General features: G+C 43.4%; 1 protein-coding gene across 6 annotated transcripts in view; it reads right to left on the bottom strand.

Moving 5' to 3' along the window:
* Nucleotides 1–19,762, bottom strand: part of LOC130273041 (macrophage mannose receptor 1-like) — a 276,050-nt gene that overhangs the window by 53,996 nt on the left and 202,292 nt on the right. For all 6 annotated transcript variants that reach the window (XR_008843850.1, XM_056519198.1, XM_056519196.1 and 3 more), the window contains 4 exons: nt 11,350–11,510; nt 7,719–7,830; nt 4,376–4,611; nt 1,281–1,446 (listed from right to left, as the gene is read on the bottom strand). Coding sequence is in view for 5 of the 6 variants with exons in the window: in XM_056519198.1 (XP_056375173.1) it covers nt 1,281–1,446; nt 4,376–4,611; nt 7,719–7,830; nt 11,350–11,510 (675 nt within the window). In the remaining variant the exon portion in view is untranslated. The remainder of the gene's footprint in view (nt 1–1,280; nt 1,447–4,375; nt 4,612–7,718; nt 7,831–11,349; nt 11,511–19,762) is intronic.

Raw genomic sequence — 19,762 nt, 5'->3', positions numbered from 1 at the left:
TAGTATTTACTAGATTTATTACGAAGTAAATGGTCACCTTTAGTCTTAATCCATAAAAAATACAATATCATAGCTTTATTAGTCAGAGCATTGTTCACTGGTTGGCTTTCAGCTGAGTTAAAAACAAGTAGAAATAAAGTACGATACTTAAATGATATTTGGGGAGATCTATCAAAACCTGTGCAGAGGGAGAGTGGTGTAGTTGCCCATAGCAACCAATCAGATTGCTTCTTTCATTTTCCACAGGCCTCTTTAGAGGCCTGTGGAAAATGAAAGAAGCAATCTGATTGGTTGCTATGGGCAACTGCACCACTCTCCCTCTGCACAGGTTTTGATAGATCTCCCCCATTGTCCATCTGGGGCATGTTGGTCAAAACAAAAAATATGTTGCTAGATAGCAATGATGCACTGGCCCAGATCATGCAGGTACCAGAAATGCAATGAGGTACTTGTACAGTTTATGCTCAATACCGAAGAAAAGACTCCTTTTTTGGAGGCGAAGGATTAAAGGGGTATTCCAGGCCAAAACTTTTTTTTTAATATATCAACTGGCTCCGGAAAGTTCAACAGATTTGTAAATTACTTCTATTAAAAAAATCTTAATCCTTCCAATAGTTATTAGCTTCAGAAGTTGAGTTGCTGTTTTCTGTCTAACTGCTTTCTGATGACTCACGTCCCGGGAGCTGTCCAGCTCCTATGGGGATATTCTCCCATCATGCACAGCTCCCGGGATGTGACATCATCATTGAGCTGTTAGACAGAAAACTTCAGAAGCTAATAACTATTGGAAGGATTAAGATTTTTTAATAGAAGTAATTTACAAATCTGTTTAACTTTCCGGAGCCAGTTGATATATATAAAAAAAAGTTTTTGCCTGGAATACCCCTTTAATTAGAAGATGCTAGAGGTGAAATGATTGAGGGGAATTACTGGGGTAAATAGGTCCCTGACTGAAGTTATCATTACGTGGTCCTGGGAAAGGCTTAGGGCCTAGCTGTGGAGGAGAGGAGATCGGGTGCTCCTTGCTTGTCCTGTAAACCAGATTCCTGTCCTGTAGCTAAGAGGGGGGGCTAGGGAGTCTCCATTGTATTAGTCTTTTATGGAAGTTCTTATAGAAGTCCTATTGGCAACTGTAGTGAAGATGAACTTTATCCTTTATTTAACAGCTGACAGAAAAAAATGGAGCTCCCACTGTATAAACATAGATCATGAAATTGGTCTACACCATTGGATGTTGAGCTTATTTATGATCTTCGGATATCTAGGGAATGATCACTTACCATCTGTTTGCTTGCAGATTGAAGAATAACGCTCATTACAAGGCGATGTCTTCCATTGTCCATCTGTATCCACAAATACACAGGAAATTTGTTTGCGAGGCTCCTTAGCAGCCCATTTTGTGTAGCGCACTCTCCAGTTATCAACCCATTTATATGTATTTTTAGTCTGAAAAAAATATAATTGTTTACATAGCACAGTGATCCCTCAACTACAACGGCCTCAACATACAATAGTTTCAACATACAATGGTCTAGTCTAGAAAATTGTATGTTGAAACCAGACTCAACATACAATGTACGCACAGTCCAGATCTGTGAAACGTGTGAATGGCTGGAAGAATCGACCAATCAGAATGGAAATTTCACTGGTAAAACCCCTGTATTACTGAAGTGTATGCACTGACTGGCTGTCTGGTAGCGCCCCCTACAGTACAGGGAGGTATTACATGTTCTGTACACTTTACCTGTCCCAGGGTTACCTGCTCCTTTGGACACCAGGTGAGGGCAACTCCATGTTACTTTTTTAGGACACTGTGTGTACTGTACAGGACCCCAAAGAAGACAACCTGTCCTCTACATAGACCAGTGTTTTCCCAAGCAGGGTGCCCCCAGCTGTTGCAAAACTACAACTCTCAGCATGCCCAGACAGCCTTTGGCTGTCCGGGCATGCTGGGAGTTGTAGTTTTGCAACAGCTGGAGGCTCCCTGCTTGGGAAACACTGACAGACAATGATTTACAGCTCCCAGCAGATCTTTCTTTAGTTTATATGTAAGGATTTGCTTTATCTATATTAGTTATCTACTTATTTTTCTTTAATCCTCACTTTTTCCTATTTTTGGATGACATTTTGGGCCTTTTTAGAACCAATTACCAGGTTTCCATAGAGTTATGGTCTCAACATACAATGGTTTCAACATACAATGGCCGTCCTGGAACCAATATTGTAACTTGAGGGACCACTGTATATTATCTTGTTGTATCTCAATTGTTTTGTAATGTTCACAAAAAAAATCCAGAATCAGATCTACCATCTTTAACCCCTTAAGGACTCAGGGTTTTTCCATTTTTGCACTTTCGTTTTTTCCTCCTTACCTTTTAAAAATCATAACCCTTTCAATTTTCCACCTAAAAATCCATATTATTGCTTATTTTTTGCGTCGCCAATTCTACTTTGCAGTGACATTAGTCATTTTACCCAAAAATGCACGGCGAAATGGAAAAAAAAATCATTGTGTGACAAAATCGAAAAAAAAAACGCCATTTTGTAATTTTTGGGGGCTTCCGTTTCTACGCAGTGCATATTTCGGTAAAAATTACACCTTATCATTATTCTGTAGGTCCATACGGTTAAAATGATCCCCTACTTATATAGGTTTGATTTTGTCGCACTTCTGGAAAAAATCATAACTACATGCAGGAAAATGTATACGTTTAAAAATGTAATCTTCTGACCCCTATAACTTTATTTTTCCACGTACAGGGCGGTATGAGGACTCATTTTTTGCGCCGTGATCTGAAGTTTTTATCGGTATGATTTTTGTTTTGATCGGACTTTTTGATCACTTTTTATTCATTTTTTTAATGGTATAAAAAGTGACCAAAATGCGCTTTTTTGGACTTTGGAATTTTTTTGCGCATACGCCATTGACCGTGCAGTTTAATTAATTATATATTTTTATAGTACGGACATTTACGCACGCGCGATACCACATATGTTTATTTTTTTATTTTTTTTACACTGTTTTATTTTTTTTATGGGAAAAGGGGGGTGATTCAAACTTTTATTAGGGAAGGGGTTAAATGACCTTTATTAACACTTTATTTTTACTTTTTTTTTGCAGTGTTATAGGTCCCATAGGGACCTATAACACTGCACACACTGATCTCCTATGCTGATCACTGGCATGTATTAACACGCCTGTGATCAGCATTATCGGCGCTTGACTGCTCCTGCCTGGATCTCAGGCAGGGAGCAGTCAGTCGCCGATCGGACACTGAGGAGGCAGGTAAGGGCCCTCCCGGTGTCCGATCAGCTGTTCGGGACGCCGCGATTTCACCGCGGCGGTCCCGAACAGTCCGACTGAGCAGCCAGGTCACTTTCAGTTTCACTTTAGAAGCGGCGGTCAGCTTTGACCGCCGCTTCTAAAGGGTTAATACCGCACATCGCCGCGATCGGCGATGTGTGGTATTAGCCGCGGGTCCCGCCGTTGATGACCGCTGGGACCGACGCAATATGATGCAGGATCGCGGCGCGATCCCGCTTCATATCGCGGGAGCCGGCGCAGGACGTAAATATACGTCCTGCGTCGTTAAGGGGTTAAAGTGAATTCATCATGAAATTATTATTCCCTATTTAATAGAAGTTCCAACTTTCTCTTATACGAAACCATACAAAAATATTCTGCTGCCCTGTTCTCTTTCATGAGTTGTACTGGTGTATAGAAATAATTTGCATGCCATATTTCCATAAGAAGTTGGAGAGAATTTATATCTATTGTGACGATCCGTCTTGGGGATTAGCTCTGGGATCGTCCTGGACCACGCCACAGGATGTGCTTCTTCTCAATAAACCAGCAAACAAACGCTTATAATGCAAATCTGGCACCTTGCCAGTTTTATTAGACAGGTTGCAGGGTAAGAAATAAACAAAAAGCAGGAACAAAACAAAATCCTAGACCATCTGGTCACTGACTAAACAGATCAGTTTGTACTGACTAACAACCGCTGAGCTTCCCTCAGCCGGTTAAACATATGTCCCCTGCAACCTTCCACTCACAATTCATGTCAGTCTCTTTGAGCCCCTCATAGCTCGGGCTGTGTACTCCTCAGCAGGCTCTGTCTCTTCCCTACAGCCCACATGCTGTCTCCTAGGAAGAGCCCACATTAGACTGAGTCTCCATCTCATATACACCTCCCTTCCCTCCTGCCTCATTACTTAAGAAGCAGGTGAGAGCTTCTGCAGGGTGAGCCAAGGAAATACACCCTTTCCTTGCCACACTGCCACACTATTTATAATGTCCTAATGTTTTAGGGTTTGTAAAATTTAGTTTTTTCTCAATGTTTGTATCAATAATAATAATCATAAATATTCACACCTCTTTGCTACTGTATAGGCCGATCCAAAAAGGTTCTTTATGTTTAACCAAGTGGAGTTTTAGAAAAGATGTGGTGTACTCGTCTAAGATGCTGGCTAGCTGTGAATTATCCTTCCGGCACTCCTGACGCGCTTCATCCCAACTCCTCTTGGTTTTATCAAACTTGTATCTGGCATCTCCGTAGGTATAATAGCCATGAGCAGGAGGAGTGGTTGGAATAACTGGAAGGCTCGGATCTAAAGTAAGGAGGTGTAAATAAACAGATTATAAAAGAAATTACATTATAACTTACAAATCTGAAATTTGCCTTGTGACCTTTTCGTGCAGCTCCTGACTCCCCAATTCCATTTTCTGCTTCGTCAGTCTCCTCATCAACCTATTACCCATAATAGCAAATATCCAACATTGATCACTTCTACTTGATAGAAAGCTCCAGTGCTGATCTGACTATGGAAAAAGCTCTACATTACATTAGCAGAGGAGTGGAGAGCAGTAAATGACCATGGAGACAAATGTATTGTATTATAAATAAACTTTGTCGTGCATCTTTCTTACCGCCACTGCTTGAATTTCCAATTGTGGGACATTCAGTGTGATGTTTTGCCCTGATCTACCCAGAAGTGTCCAAAAACTGCCTAGAGGCAACCCTTTTGAGTTCACTTGCATATACCGTATTTTTCGCCACTATAGGACGCACCGGCATATAAGACGCACCCAATTTTAAAGGTGCAAAATCTAGAAAAAAAAAGATTCTGCACCCAACAGTGATCTTCAACCTGCAGACCTCCAGATGTTGCAAAACTACAACTCCCAGCATGCCCGGACAGCTGTTGGCTGTCCGGGCATGCTGGGAGTTGTAGTTTTGCAACATCTGGAGGTCCGCAGGTTGAAGACCACTGGATAGGAGGTAATACTCACGTGTCCCCGCCGCTCCGGACCCGTCACCGCTGCCCTGGATGTCGCTACATCGCTGTCGTCGCGTCCCCGGCGCTCCGGACGTCTTCTTCCCCGGGATCCACGCTCTCCGTCGCCGTCATCACGTCGCTACGCACGCTGCTCCTATTGGATGACGGGACGGCGCGCGCGACGACGTGATGACGTTGAAGGAGAGCGCCGCCATGCAGGGGATCCCAGCACGGAGCAGACACCGAGGAGGCAGGTAAGGTGTCCCTCCCGGTGTCCTGTAAGCTGTTCGGGACGCTGTGATTTCACTGCGGCGGTCCCGAACAGCCCGACTGAGCAACCGGTTAGTGTCACTTTCGCTTCAGACGCGGCGGTCAGCTTTGATCGCCGCGACTGAAGGGTTAATACAGGGCATCAACGCGATCGGTGATGTCCTGTATTAGCCGAGGGTCCCGGCCGTTAATGGCCACAGGGACCGACCCGATAGATGTGTATTCGCCATATAAGACGCACCAACTTTCCCCCCCCCCCCCCCCCCACAGTTTAGGGGAAGAAAAAGTGCGTCTTATACGGCAAAAAATATGGTACCTAATTCTATTCTAGTCCCACAAAAAAAGAAATGGCACTGCTAGAAGATATGTGTTTGTATGGATACTACTATGTGATTATTTTACTGTCACTAGTACAAATTTTATTGTAACTTTATTGGTGTAATGGAAGATGCACTTCCACATAGATTAACCCCTTAAGGACCGGGGTTTTTTCCGTTTTTGCATTTTCGTTTTTTTGCTCCTTGCCTTTAAAAAATCATAACTCTTTCAATTTTGCACCTAAAAATCCATATGATGGCTTATTTTTTGCGCCACCAATTCTACTTTGTACTGACGTCAGTCATTTTGCCCAAAAATCTACGGTGAAACGGAAAAAAAAATCATTGTGCGACAAAATTGAAAAAAAAACGCTGTTTTGTAACTTTTGGGGGCTTCCGTTTCTACGTAGTACATTTTTCGGTAAAAATGACACCTGATATTTATTCTGTAGGTCCATACGATTAAAATGATACCCTACTTATATAGGTTTGATTTTGTAGGACTTCTGTAAAATATCATAACTACATGTCATCTTCTGACCCCTATAACTTTTTTATTTTTCCGTGTATGGGGCGGTATGAGGTCTCATTTTTTGCGCCGTGATCTGAGTTTTTAACGGTACCATTTTTGCATTGATAGGACTTATTGATCGCTTTTTATTCATTTTTAAATGATATAAAAAGTGACCAAAAATGCACTATTTTGGACTTTGGAATTTTTTTGCGCGTACGCCATTGACCAAGCGGTTTAATTAATTATATATTTTTATAATTCGGACATTTCCGCACGCGGTGATACCATATATGTTTATTTTTATTTACACTGTGGGTTTTTTTTTATTGGAAAAGAGGGGTGATTCAAACTTTTAATAGGGGAGGAGTTAAATGATCTTTATTCACTTTTTTTTTTTTCCCTTTTTTTTTGCAGTGTTATAGCTCCCATAGGGACCTATAACACTGCACACACTGATCATTGTTATCCCATAGGGACCTATAACACTGCACACACTGATCTTTATCATTGATCACTGGTTTCTCATAAGAAACCAGTGATCAACGATTCTGCCGCATGACTGCTCATGCCTGGATCTCAGGCACTGAGCAGTCATTCAGCGATCGGACAGCGAGGAGGCAGGTAGGGGCCCTCCCGCTGTCCTGTAAGCTGTTCGGGATGCCGCGATTAGCCGCGGCTATCCCGAACAGCCCGACTGAGCTAGCCGGCCACTTTCGGTTTAGCTTTTAGCCGCGCGGCTCTGCTCTGAGCGCGCGGCTAAGGGTTAATAGCGCGCGGCGCTGCGATCGGTGCTGCGGGCTATTAGAGGCGGGTCCCGGCTTCACTATGTGTAACCCCGCGTTATATCAGGAGAGCAGGACCAAGGATGTACCGGTACGTCCTTGGTCCTTAAGGGGTTAATATTTAGCCTACACTAATGTATGTACGGTGATAAATATCTGAATGTTTGGGTATGGCACTAGATGATTCCCTAATGGGTTTATCTGCTGTAAGATCTTTAATGGGGTACTCAGTGTTTGGAACAAACTGTTCCGAACGCTGGAGCCGGCGCCGGGAGCTCGTCATAGCCCCGCCCCCTCATGACATCACGCCCCACTCCCTCAATGCAAGCGGAGTACCCCTTTAAAATATCAGATCCATCATTGCTATAACTAGGTCTGGGATCTCATAGGTCACAATATTATTTTGAGAATAAATCAAATGATTTCCAATGGTAATTATTGTGACACCCAAATAACAGCCAACTCCACTATTATATAGTCTCTGGCAATATGGTTGTAGAGGTTTTAGTCCACACCAACATGAAAAAAAATTGTTTCCACCATGTCTGAACATACCCTTATATTTCTGGCAGATGTATCCTTTATTCAGACTACAATCCGTGTCCATCCATAAACCACCATAAAATATACGTCCATATTGTAAAGCCACACATTCAGTCTTATGAATCTTAAAAAGTTAAAAGAAAAATAAACATGTATATAAAATGAATTAAACAGAACAGACTGGATAAGCTCTATATGGCCATATTCACATGTGGTGTGTCTCTTATGAATTACACATTGAAAATCTGGAACAAAGTACAGTATATAACATGTGAATGGGCTTTAAAAAACTGTACATATTGAACAGTGAAAAAGAATTGAATCTTATTGTGTTGTTATTTTTTTTTTTTTTAAAGTGAACCTACCATTACTTTTATGCTGCCTAACCCATGTCTCACCAACTTACCGGCCTTGATTGATAGATCTCTCCTTCTTTAGGTATAGGAGGAGATTTATCAATTAAGGCTGGTGGGGTGGATAGAATCTGCCTGGGACCGGCCCACAAGGTCAGGCAGCTGGAACTGATGACAGGTCCCCTTTAAAGGGGTACTCCGGTGAAAACCTTTTTTCTTTTAAATCAACTGGTGGCAGAAAGTTAAACATATTTGTAAATTACTTCTATAAAAAAATCTTAATCCTTCCAGTACTTATTAGCTGCTGAATGCTACAGAGGAAATTCCTTTCTTTTTGGAACACTGATGACATCACGAGCACAGTGCTCTCTGCTGACATCTCTGTCCATTTTAGCAACCATGCATAGCAGATGTATGCTAAGGGCAGCATGGTGGCTCAGTGGTTAGCACTGCTGCCCTGCAGCTCTGGGGACTTGGGTTCAAATCCCACTAAGGACAACAATAAATAAAGCGTTATTATTATTATAATAACATCAGCAGGGAGAACTGTGCTCGTGATGTCATCAGAGAGCATTCCAAAAAGAAAAGAATTTCCTCTGTAGTATTCAGCAGCTAATAAGTACAGGAAGGATTACGATTTTTTTTAATAGAAGTAATTTACAAATATGTTTAACTTCCTTCCACCAGTTAATTTAAAAGAAAAAAGGTTTTCACTGGAGTACCCCTTTAATGTTATACTGGGTTCAACAGAAAAAAAGAGGATAAATAATTTCAAGCTTATGTATATCATTACAGTGCATCAACACCACAGGTGCTGCAAACTCCTCCACTTATACCTGAGATGGGTCTAGGGAGAATTTAATAATCTGGTCCCAAAGATACAATATTTTCAAAACAAGACAAAATTGTCTCTTAGATTGTTCATGGTACACATTTACATACTAACATACATATCAGAAACAATATTGATATAGTTTCTTAAAATAAAACGAGCACATATGGAAATGTATGAAGACAATTAAAGTGGGACACATAAAAACTTTGGACCACCTGAGCACCATTGCATTGATGAATATGCCCCAGTGCACATTAACAGAGCTAGGAATGTTGTATTTTGTCACATGATAAAAGATGCTATGTAGCCTTCATGGCACTTGCCTGGGACTTTAGACCCAGAGTCCAGTGATGCCCCTTTGGTCCTCACTGCTGCCATTGTTTACTTCCCAGCATGACACACTCTTCCTCATCTACCTTAGTCTTCCCCGGGCACCCTGCAGCCAATCACTGACCTCAGGAGTCATCGACACAAGACCACTAAGGCCAGTGATTGGCTGCAGTATGTTTTCTGGACATTGCTACAGGATGTAAGCAAAGGCAGTGGGAAGGACCAGAGCTGCGTCACTGGACTCGGTAAGCATAACACAGGTGAGTATAGTATATCTTATTATTCTGTAACCGTAACAGGCTGTCATTTTTTCATATACATAGTAACATAGTTCATAAGGTTGAAAAAAGACCAGAGTCCATCTAGTTCAACCTATAACCCTAATGAGTCGAGGATACCCCCTTGTTATAGATACAGTCCTGGGTATAAATAGATCATGCCCCTGATATATTTATACATAGTTATTAGGTCTCCCCTAAGCCTTCTTTTTTCTAAACTAAATAACCCTAATTCTGATAATCTTTCTGGGTACTGTAGTCCTCGCATTCCCGTATTACGCTGGTTGCCCGTCTTTGAACCCTCTCCAGCTCCACTATATCTTTCTTGTACACTGGTGCCCAGTACTGTACACAATATTCTATGTGTGGTCTGACTAGTGATTTGTACAGCGGTAGAATTATTTCCTTGTCGTGGACATCTATGCCCCTATTGATGCACCCCATGATTTTATTTGCCTTGGCAGCAGTTGCCAGACACTGGTCACTACAGCTAAATTTACTGTTTACTAAGACTCCTAAGTCCTTTTCCACATCAGTCGTCCCAACTGTTCTCCCATTTAATACATAATCCCAGTGTTGAACCTAATCTGCCACTTCTCAGCCCAAACCTCCAACCTATCCAGATCCATTTGTAACAGTGCACTGTCCTCTATAGTGTTTACCGCTTTACAGAGTTTAGTATCTTCTGCAAGGATTGCTACTTTACTCTTCAACCCCTCAGAAAACAAATTTAAATGCAATCTTTAACTTCAAAACCACTTCTATTTTATTTCTTCAATTCATTAACAATTAGGCTAAATTTCCACTTGTTTTTTTTTCTGGCAGTTTTTGGAAAACTGCCACTGCAGTTTTTAAGCCGAAGTCAGAAGTGGATCCATAAGGGAGGAGAAGTATAAATCCTTTCTTTATATTTCCTATTCCTTTTGAATACACTTTTGGCTTTGGCTCAAAAACTGCCAGAAAAAAAAAAAAAAAAAAAAACAAGTGGAAACAGCCTAAAAATGTAAGCAACTTTGCAAATAGTCAGCAGCATAAATGTCCTCAACATTATGTGTCTTTATATTGTATGCAGACCTATGCATCTCCATGGTAACAGTCTGATCATGTGGTCATACTCCCTTCTATCTGTCCTATATGTCTTACTGATATACATTTGGTAGATTAGCAGAAAGCAGGGGACAGATCGAAGACAATGGCCTTGATTGAAACAGATTTTTCTTGGGGTGTGCGCCAAAATGTGGTACCACAATTTGGAGCATTGCACCACAAATTGTGTCTGTGCCAGATTTTGTGGTGCATTGCACCAAAATATACATACAAAACCCAGAAAGGGGGTGTTATGGGCCATAGAAGGGGCGTAGTCTGCTGGAAAGGGGGCGTGATTTTGCATCCCAACCTATTTACTATTGAATTCACAGAAAATCCTGGAAATTTCCACCAAGAAAAAGCTGGTGAGAAAACATTCTGGACTTGTGAATCTGTGAATCCCCGTAGTAAATAGAGAGGAATCCTGCAAGTTGGAAACAACATTTCGCACTAATAAAAACCCAACAGAGAGTCAATATGACTGTAATATCATACAACACATGGTTGGTTGTTTGCTCTCTTACCATAGAGATGCATAGATGTGCACAAAAGCTGTAGAAACAATTGTCTCACACCCTCAGCACAGTAAGAATAAATACACGTAAATACATAGATATACATAGATAAATGCTGTTCAGGTGAATGTCTCCACTTTATATCACTGAATAATTCGCAGGAATGTCACTAACTTTTTTATATGCATTAAGTATCAAAAGTATGTCTAAAAAACATAATATGTATAAACATAATAAATTACTTACAATACCAAGACTATTCCAAATTGGCATTGGTCGACCTTTGGCCCAGTTTGTATAATAAACTCCACTTTGATCCGCCCAAAGAAATTTGCGTTTGTTAAACAAGTCATGTAATCCGATCCACACATCTACCTTGACATTTTTTAAATTAGATATCAAAAAAGCTGAAAAAAAACATATCATATATGTATTACCATATGGGAAACATAATACTGATTACTGTATTTTTCGCCCTATAGGACGCACCGGCATATAAGACGCACCCAATTTTAAAGGTGCAAAATCTAGAAAAAAAAAAGATTCTGCACCCAACAGTGATCTTCAACCTGCGGACCTCCAGATGTTGCAAAACTACAACTCCCAGCATGCCCGGACAGCCGTTGGCTGTCCGGGCATGCTGGGAGTTGTAGTTTTGCACCATCTGGAGGTCCGCTGGTCGAAGACCACTGGTATAGGAGGTAGTACTCACGTGTCCCCGCCACTCCGGACCTGTCACCACTCGTCACCGCTGCCCTGGATGTCGCTCCATCGCTGTCGACGCGTCCCCGTGGTGTCACCGACGCTCCGGACGTCTTCTTCCCCAGGATCCACACTCTCCGTCGCCGTTATCACGTCGCCGTCATCACGTCGCTACGCATGCCGCTCCTATTGGATGACGGGACGGCGTGCGCGACGACGTGATGACGGCGTAGGAGAGCGCCGGCCATGCAGGGGATCCCGGCACGGAGCAGACACTGAGGAGGCAGGTAAGGTCCCTCCCGGTGTCCTGTAAGCTGTTCGGGACGCCGCGATTTCATGGCGGCGGTCCTGAACAGCCCGACTGAGCAGCCGGGTTAGTGTCACTTTGGCTTCAGACGCAGCGGTCAGCTTTGATCGCAGCGTCTGAAGGGTTAATACAGGGCATCACCGCGATTGGTGATGTTCTGTATTAGCCGCGGGTCCCGGCCGTTGATGGCCGCAGGGACCGACCTGATAGGTGTGTATTCGCCATATAAGACGCACATACTTCCCCCCCCCCCCCCTATTTTGGGGAAGAAAAAGTGCATCTTATAAGGCGAAAAATACGGTAATTACATAGTTATTGTACAATTTTACTAAGATTTCTACGGATACGTTTCTTATCGGCAGAGAGGTTGACCTGCAGTGGAGATATTCAAACCCTCAGCATGTTGACTTTTAGTAGATATAGATAGTTAATTTATTGATCATTTTCCCCATTGACTTTATTAGAGAAGCTAAAGAGATATTCCAGAAAGCAACTTTTTAGTATTTCTGCTCAGACTGGTGGTAAAGAGCAAAAAACATAACAAAACATATCTTTGTGTATTGTGGTACCACGGCTCTGGCAAACAGCTGATCGGTAGTTTGTTGGATGTCTACACTCATACCCATACCAATCATACCCTAACAACCTATTTTGTGGATAGGTCATCAATAAATGTAGCTCAGAAAACCAAATGACCCTCCTTACAGGTTAATATTTAATATTGGTATTGATCTAGGGTAATGTAGGGCTTAAAAGAAATAGGGTAACATGTTCATGGTGGTATGATAATAGTGACAAATTCCCTTTTTTTGCTGCTGCATATTTTCCTACTCATTAAATGGGCACTCTCATTAAAGTAAACTTTTTATATAATATAGATCTTTAAAAAATAAAAAATCTTTCTAATATATTTCTGTTAAAAAAAGAAAAAGTACTTTTACCATATTTTTTGTCCTTTGAAAACCTGGCCACTAGGTGTCACCCTACTTGGTCCAGGATAGCATTTTCCCCCTTACTTAATGCACGTTTGGACCACTGCTTGCCAGGGCAGTGGTCCCACTGCAGGAAGTCACGTCCGACAGCTCTCTCTCTCTGCAGAGAGCGAGCGCAGTGCTCGTGCGCGCGAGGCAAGCACCTCATTTATATATGCCCGCCCCGTGTATCTCCCCCTTTCTCCTCCTATATTATCCCGCTGCGCGCAACCCCAGTGCAGTGCGAGCGGGCGTGAAGAGAAGAGAGAGAGGAGAGAGGTGTCAGGGACCGACCGGGGGGACAGGGAGAGTGAGCCCTAAACTGACCCTAAAACATCTCTCCCTGCCTACTTGCCCATCCATCCTAAACAATGGATCGACAACTGGGAGCTGGTAACTTCCTGAGCTAAAGTGCAGTGGCGTAAAAACAAATAATAAACATAGTCGGTCACAGGCCAGAAACAGAAACCTACTAGACAACCAGATATACCAGACAGAATACAAATACTAACAGGGCAGAATATAAACTCACCAACCTCCGAAACCTACTAGACAACCAGATATACCAGACAGAATACAAATACTAACAGGGCAGAATATAAACTCACCCACAGAGCAGAATATAGTGAATTAACAAACAGTTCATAAACCGGATATCAGATAAACGGCAGACATGATAAAATGAACAAGACTAGACAGAATAGAGTATACAGCAAAATCCAGGAGATGAAGGGGATGAACAGAAGAACTGAGTGCCAAAACACTAAAACTGAACGGGTAATATAGAACACTGTTCACATACACGTACAAGTACAAAGGACAAAGATCAGATCAACCAAGCAGGATATAAATATAAGACACTGTTCACACTGGGACACAGAACCAGGATACCAAACAGGAATATGCAATACAGAGCTCAGGTAAAACTAGACTAGACTCAGAAAGTGTGAACACCGACTAAGCAGAAAGGACATACAATCCTTAACCCCTTAAGGACGCAGGATGTAAATGTACGTCCTGGTGCGGTGGTACTTAACGCACCAGGACGTACATTTACGTCCTAAGCATAACCGCGGGCATCGGAGCGATGCCCGTGTTATGCGCGGCTGATCTCGGCTGCTGATCGCAGCCAGGGACCCACCGGCAATGGCCGACGCCCGCGATCTCGCGGGCCTCCGCCATTAACCCCTCAGGTGCCGGGATCAATACAGATCCCGGCATCTGCGGCAGTGCGCGATTTGAATGAATGATTGGATCGCCCGCAGCGCTGCTGCGGGGATCCGATCATTCATAACGCCGCACGGAGGTCCCCTCTCCTGCCTCCGTCCGGCTCCCGGCGTCTCCTGCTCTGGTCTGTGATCGAGCAGACCAGAGCAGAAGATGACCGAAAACACTGATCTGTTCTATGTCCTATACATAGAACAGATCAGTATTAGCAATCATGGTATTGCTATGAATAGTCCCCTATGGGGACTATTCAAGTGTAAAAAAAAATGTAAAAAAATGTAAAAGTAAAAAAAATGTGAAAAATCCCCTCCCACAATAAAAAAGTAAAACGTCCGTTTTTTCCTATTTTACCCCCAAAAAGCGTAAACATTTTTTTTATAGACATATTTGGTATCGCCGCGTGCGTAAATGTCCGAACTATTAAAATAAAATGTTAATGATCCCGTACGGTGAACGGCGTGAACGGAAAAAAAAAAGAAAAATCCAAAATTCCTACTTTTTTAATACTTTTTATTAAAAAAAAAATTATAAAAAATGTATTAAAAGTTTTTTATTTGCAAATGTGGTAGCAAAAAAAAGTACAGATCATGGCGCAAAAAATGAGCCCCCATACCGCCGCTTATACGGAAAAATAAAAAAGTTATAGGTCATTAAAATAAAGGGATTATAAACGTACTAATTTGGTTAAAAAGTTTGTGATTTTTTTTAAGCGCAACAATAATAGAAAAGTATGTAATAATGGGTATCATTTTAATCGTATTGACCCTCAAAATAAAGAACACATGTCATTTTTACCATAAATTGTACGGCGTGAAAACGAAACCTTCCAAAATTAGCAAAATTGCGTTTTTTGTTTTAATTTCCCCACAAAAATAGTGTTTTTTGGTTGCGCCATACATTTTATGATATAATGAGTGATGTCGTTACAAAGGACAACTGGTCGCGCAAAAAACAAGCCCTCATACTAGTCTGTGGATGAAAATATAAAAGAGTTATAATTTTTAGAAGGCGAGGAGGAAAAAATGAAAACGTAAAAATTAAATTGTCTGAGTCCTTAAGGCCAAAATGGGTTGAGTCCTTAAGGGGTTAAAACCAACACATGTAACACAGACTAAAATCTACAATATATAGCAGCAAAGAGAAAGCACACAAACTGGCACTGCCCCACTCACTACCCTACCCCCGGCAACCAACGATACCGGGACGCTACAGCACGGGTACAGAAAAAGAACTAACAAGGAGGTAGATCGCTGGAGGTGCACACCTGTAAAAGGACTATGCAAAGATGTAAAAAGAAAGAGATGGGTGCACTCACACAGCTGAGATCACGCCAACACCGATCCAGGTTCCAAGGGAATGACGAGCTGGTTAGCTCATAGGGTCCAAGGAAGGGCGGTATACGGGGGGAGTCTCAGACGTAGGCCACAGACCGTATCACGCCTTCCGGCGATTCGTCAGGCCTGGATGTCACCGCTGCCCTGGATGTCGCTCCATCGCTGTCGCCGTGTCCCCGTCGCTCCGGAACGTCTCTGCTGCCGGCCGGGTATCCTTTCTCTCCGTCACCGCCATCACGTCGTTACGCACGCCGACGCACGTACGCGACAACGTGATGACGAGGAAGGAGAGTGCCGGCCATACAGGGGATCCCTGAACGGAGAAGACACCGAGGAGGCAGGTAAGGTCCCTCCCGGTGTCCTGTAAGCACTAACCCGGCTATTCAGTCGGGCTATTCGGGACCGCCGCGGTGAAATCGCGGCGGTCCCGAACAGCCCGACTGAACAGCCGGGTTAGTGTCACTTTCCCTTCAGACGCAGTGGTCAGCTTTGATCGCCGCGTCTGAAGGGTTAATACAGGGCATCACCGCGATCGGTGATGTCCTGTATTAGCCGCGGGTCCCGGCCGTTGATGGCCGCAGGGACCACCGCGATAGGGGTGTATTCGCCGTATAAGACGCACCGACTTTTCCCCCCCAGTTTTGGGGAAGATATAGTGCGTCTTATACGGCGAAAAATACGGTATGTAACCGTCAGCTACTGATATGCCATAGGCCACAAATACAAAGAGACCTCTATGACTTCTGAGCCTTGTTGTGCGCCCGCCCAGCACGTTACCCCATATGTGGATGTGTTTCCATAGTCAGGAGAAAAAGCCCTCCAAAATTTGTAACCCATTTTCTCCCCTTGAGAAAATGTTAAAAATTGGGTAACTCCAGCATTTTAGTGTAAAAAAATCTAATTTTTTAATTTACGGCCCACTGTTCAAAAAACCTGTGAGGTATAAGTACTCACTGTACCCCTTGTTACCTTCCTTGAGAGGTGTAGATTTTATGTCAGAACCTCAACCATTGCAGTGCAAACCACAACTTTAGGCCTCAAATCTCATCGGTGCTGTCTCACTCCTAAACTCTGTTTTGCACCCGCATAGTGCTTTGCCGCCATATATGGGGTATTTCCTTATTCTGGAGAAATTGGGTTACAAATTTTGTGGAGCTTTTTTTCTCTTGCTTGTGAAACTTAAAAAAATTTGGGTAATACCAGCAATTCAGTGATAAAAATCAATCCTTTAACTTTTAGGGTATGTTCACACTGGTTAATGCCGTTTTTTTTCTGCGCGGAATGCGTGCGGAATTCGCACTGAATTCCGCTCTGATTTATTTGCGGAAATGAAACAGGATAGGACACACAGTAATGCGCAAATTCCGGGCAAATTCTGCGCGGTAGCATGGCAGGCTGCCAAAATTTGTTACATTGACTTCTATGGAGTTACGAGCCGAATTCCGCTGTATCCCTATGCCCGGGCTGCAAAAGATACACGAAATAAACTTTAACTTACCTACGTCGGCCTTACGCTGGGGACTGGAACGTCGGACAGCCGTCAGCCTATCACCGGCCGCAGCGATGTCCCGCTCCGGCCAGTGATAGGTTTAACGCACTGTCATGTAAGAAGCCGTCCAGAGCTTCTTACATGACAGTGGGCTCAGCCTATCACTGGCCGGGGCGGGACATCGCTGCGGCCGGTGATAGGCTGATGGCTGTCCGACGTTCCAGTCCCCAGCGTAAGGCCGACGTAGGTAAGTTAAAGTTTATTTCGTTTATCTTTTGCAGCCCGGGCATAGGGATACAGCGTACAGCAGTGATAATTAATTGGGGGGGAGCAGAACAGCGCTGGCGGGTAACATGATTTTGGGGGTGGAGCAGAACAACGCTGGCGGGTAACATGATTTCGGGGGGGGGGGGGGGTTTGAAGCAGAACAGCGCTGGTGGGTAACATGATTTGGGGGGGAGCAGAACAGCGCTGGCGGGTAACATGATTTTGGGGGGGAGCAGAACAGCGCTGGCGGGTAACATGATTTTGGGGGGGAGCAGAACAGCGCTGGCGGGTAACATGATTTGGGGAGGGAGCAGAACAGCGCTGGCGGGTAACATGATTTGGGGGGGAGCAGAACAGCGCTGGCGGGTAACATGATTTCAGGGGGGGGTTGAAGCAGAACAGCGCTGGCGGGTCACATGATTTGGGGGGGGGAATACCGTTATATACCGTGGAACCGCCATAAGTTACAAAAATACCGTTATACACATATTTGGTCATACCGCCCAGCTTTAATGCTGTCTCATGAAATGAAAGAGGATAGGACACACAGTAATGCGCAAATTCCATGCAAATTCCACGCAAATTCCTCGCAAATTCTGCACAGAAACGCGGCAGACTGCCAAAATTTGTTACATTGTCTTCTATGGAGTTACGAGCCGAATTCCGCATGAAGAAAGAACATGTTCATTCTTCATGCGGAACGGAATTCTGTGACAGAATTCCGTTAGCGGAATTTCCTCAGTGTGAACTGCGGAGAGGTAAGTTAACTACATACTATGGGGTATGGCACTGCTGAATGAATTGGAGAAGAATAAGCGAGCAGAATTACTCATGGAAATTCCTCTCCAATTCCTCAGTGTGAACATACCCTTACGGCCCACTGTTCAAAAAACCTGTGAGGTGTAAGTACTCACTTTAACCCGTGTTACGTAACTTGAGGGGTGTCGTTTGTAAAATGGTATCACATGTGTGGCGATTTTGCTGCTCTTGCACAATGGGGGCTTTGTAAACGCACATGGCCCCCGACTTCAATTCCAACAAACTTTTCACTCCAAAAGCCCAATGGCGCTCCTTCTATTCTGAGTACTGCAGTGCGCCCGCAGAGCATGTAACATCCACATATGGGGTATTTTCTTTCTCAGGTGAAATTGCACTACAAATTTTGTGTCACCCCAGTAAGGTAATTACATGGAAGGAGGTTTGTTACAGTGTGTCACCACAGTAGTAATCAGATTACATGAGGAGGAGGTTTGTTACAATGTGTCACCCCAGTAGTAAGGTGATTACATGAGGAGGAGGTTTGTTACAGTGTGTCACCCCAGTAGTAAGGATATTACATGAGGAGGAGGTTTGTTACAGTGTATCACCCCAGTAGTAAGTAGATTACATGAGGAGGAGGTTTGTTACAGTGTGTCACCACAGTAGCAAGGAGTGTACATGAGGAGGGTGTTTGCTACAGTGTGCCACCCCAGTAGCAAGGAGATTACATGAGGAGGGGGTTTGTTACAGTGTGTCACCCCAGTAGTAAGGAGATTACATGAGGAGGAGGTTTGTTACAGTGTGTCACCCCAGTAGTAAGGTGATTACCTGAGGAGGAGTTTGTTACAATGTGTCACCCCAGTAGTAAGGAGATTACATGAGGAGGGGGTTTGTTACAGTGTGTCACCCCAGTAGTAAGGAGATTACACGAGAAGGAGGTTTGTTACAGTGTGTCACCCCAGTAGTAAGGAGATTACATGAGGAGGAGGTTTATTACAGTGTGTCACTCCAGTAGTAAGAAGATTACACGAGGAGGAGGTTTGTTACAGTGTGTCACCCCAGTAGTAAGGAGATTAAATGATGAGTAGGTTTGTTACAGTGTGTCACCCCAGTAGTAAGGAGATTACATGAAGAGGAGGTTTGTTACAGTGTGTCACCCCAGTAGTAAAGAGATTACATAAGGAGGGGGCTTATTACAGTGTGTCACCCCAGTAGTAAGGAGATTACACGAGAAGGGGGTTTGTTACAGTGTGTCACTCCAGTAATAAGGAGATTACATGATGAGTAGGTTTGTTACAGTGTGTCACTCCAGTAGTAAGGAGATTACATGAGGAGGAGGTTTGTTACAGTGTGTCACCCCAGTAGTAAGGAGATTACACGAGGAGGGGGTTTGTTACAGTGTGTCACCCCAGTAGTAAGGAGATTACATGTGGAGTAGGTTTGTTACAGTGTGTCACTCTTATACTCCGTAGGCAGCTGTATTCCTGTGGCCTGTAAGAATCCTGGAACCGTGCAGAATGTCAAGTTTTAGCTTGGACATTTTCAGGTTTTTTTTCCCGCAAACTAGGGGAGGGGGGGCGTTGTGTATTAGAAACCTTGGGTG

The sequence above is a fragment of the Hyla sarda genome, chromosome 5 (assembly GCF_029499605.1).
Source record: "Hyla sarda isolate aHylSar1 chromosome 5, aHylSar1.hap1, whole genome shotgun sequence".
Taxonomy (NCBI): Eukaryota; Metazoa; Chordata; class Amphibia; order Anura; family Hylidae; genus Hyla; species Hyla sarda.
The sequence above is the reverse complement of the archived record's forward strand: the minus strand, read 5'-3'. Positions and strand labels throughout refer to the sequence as shown.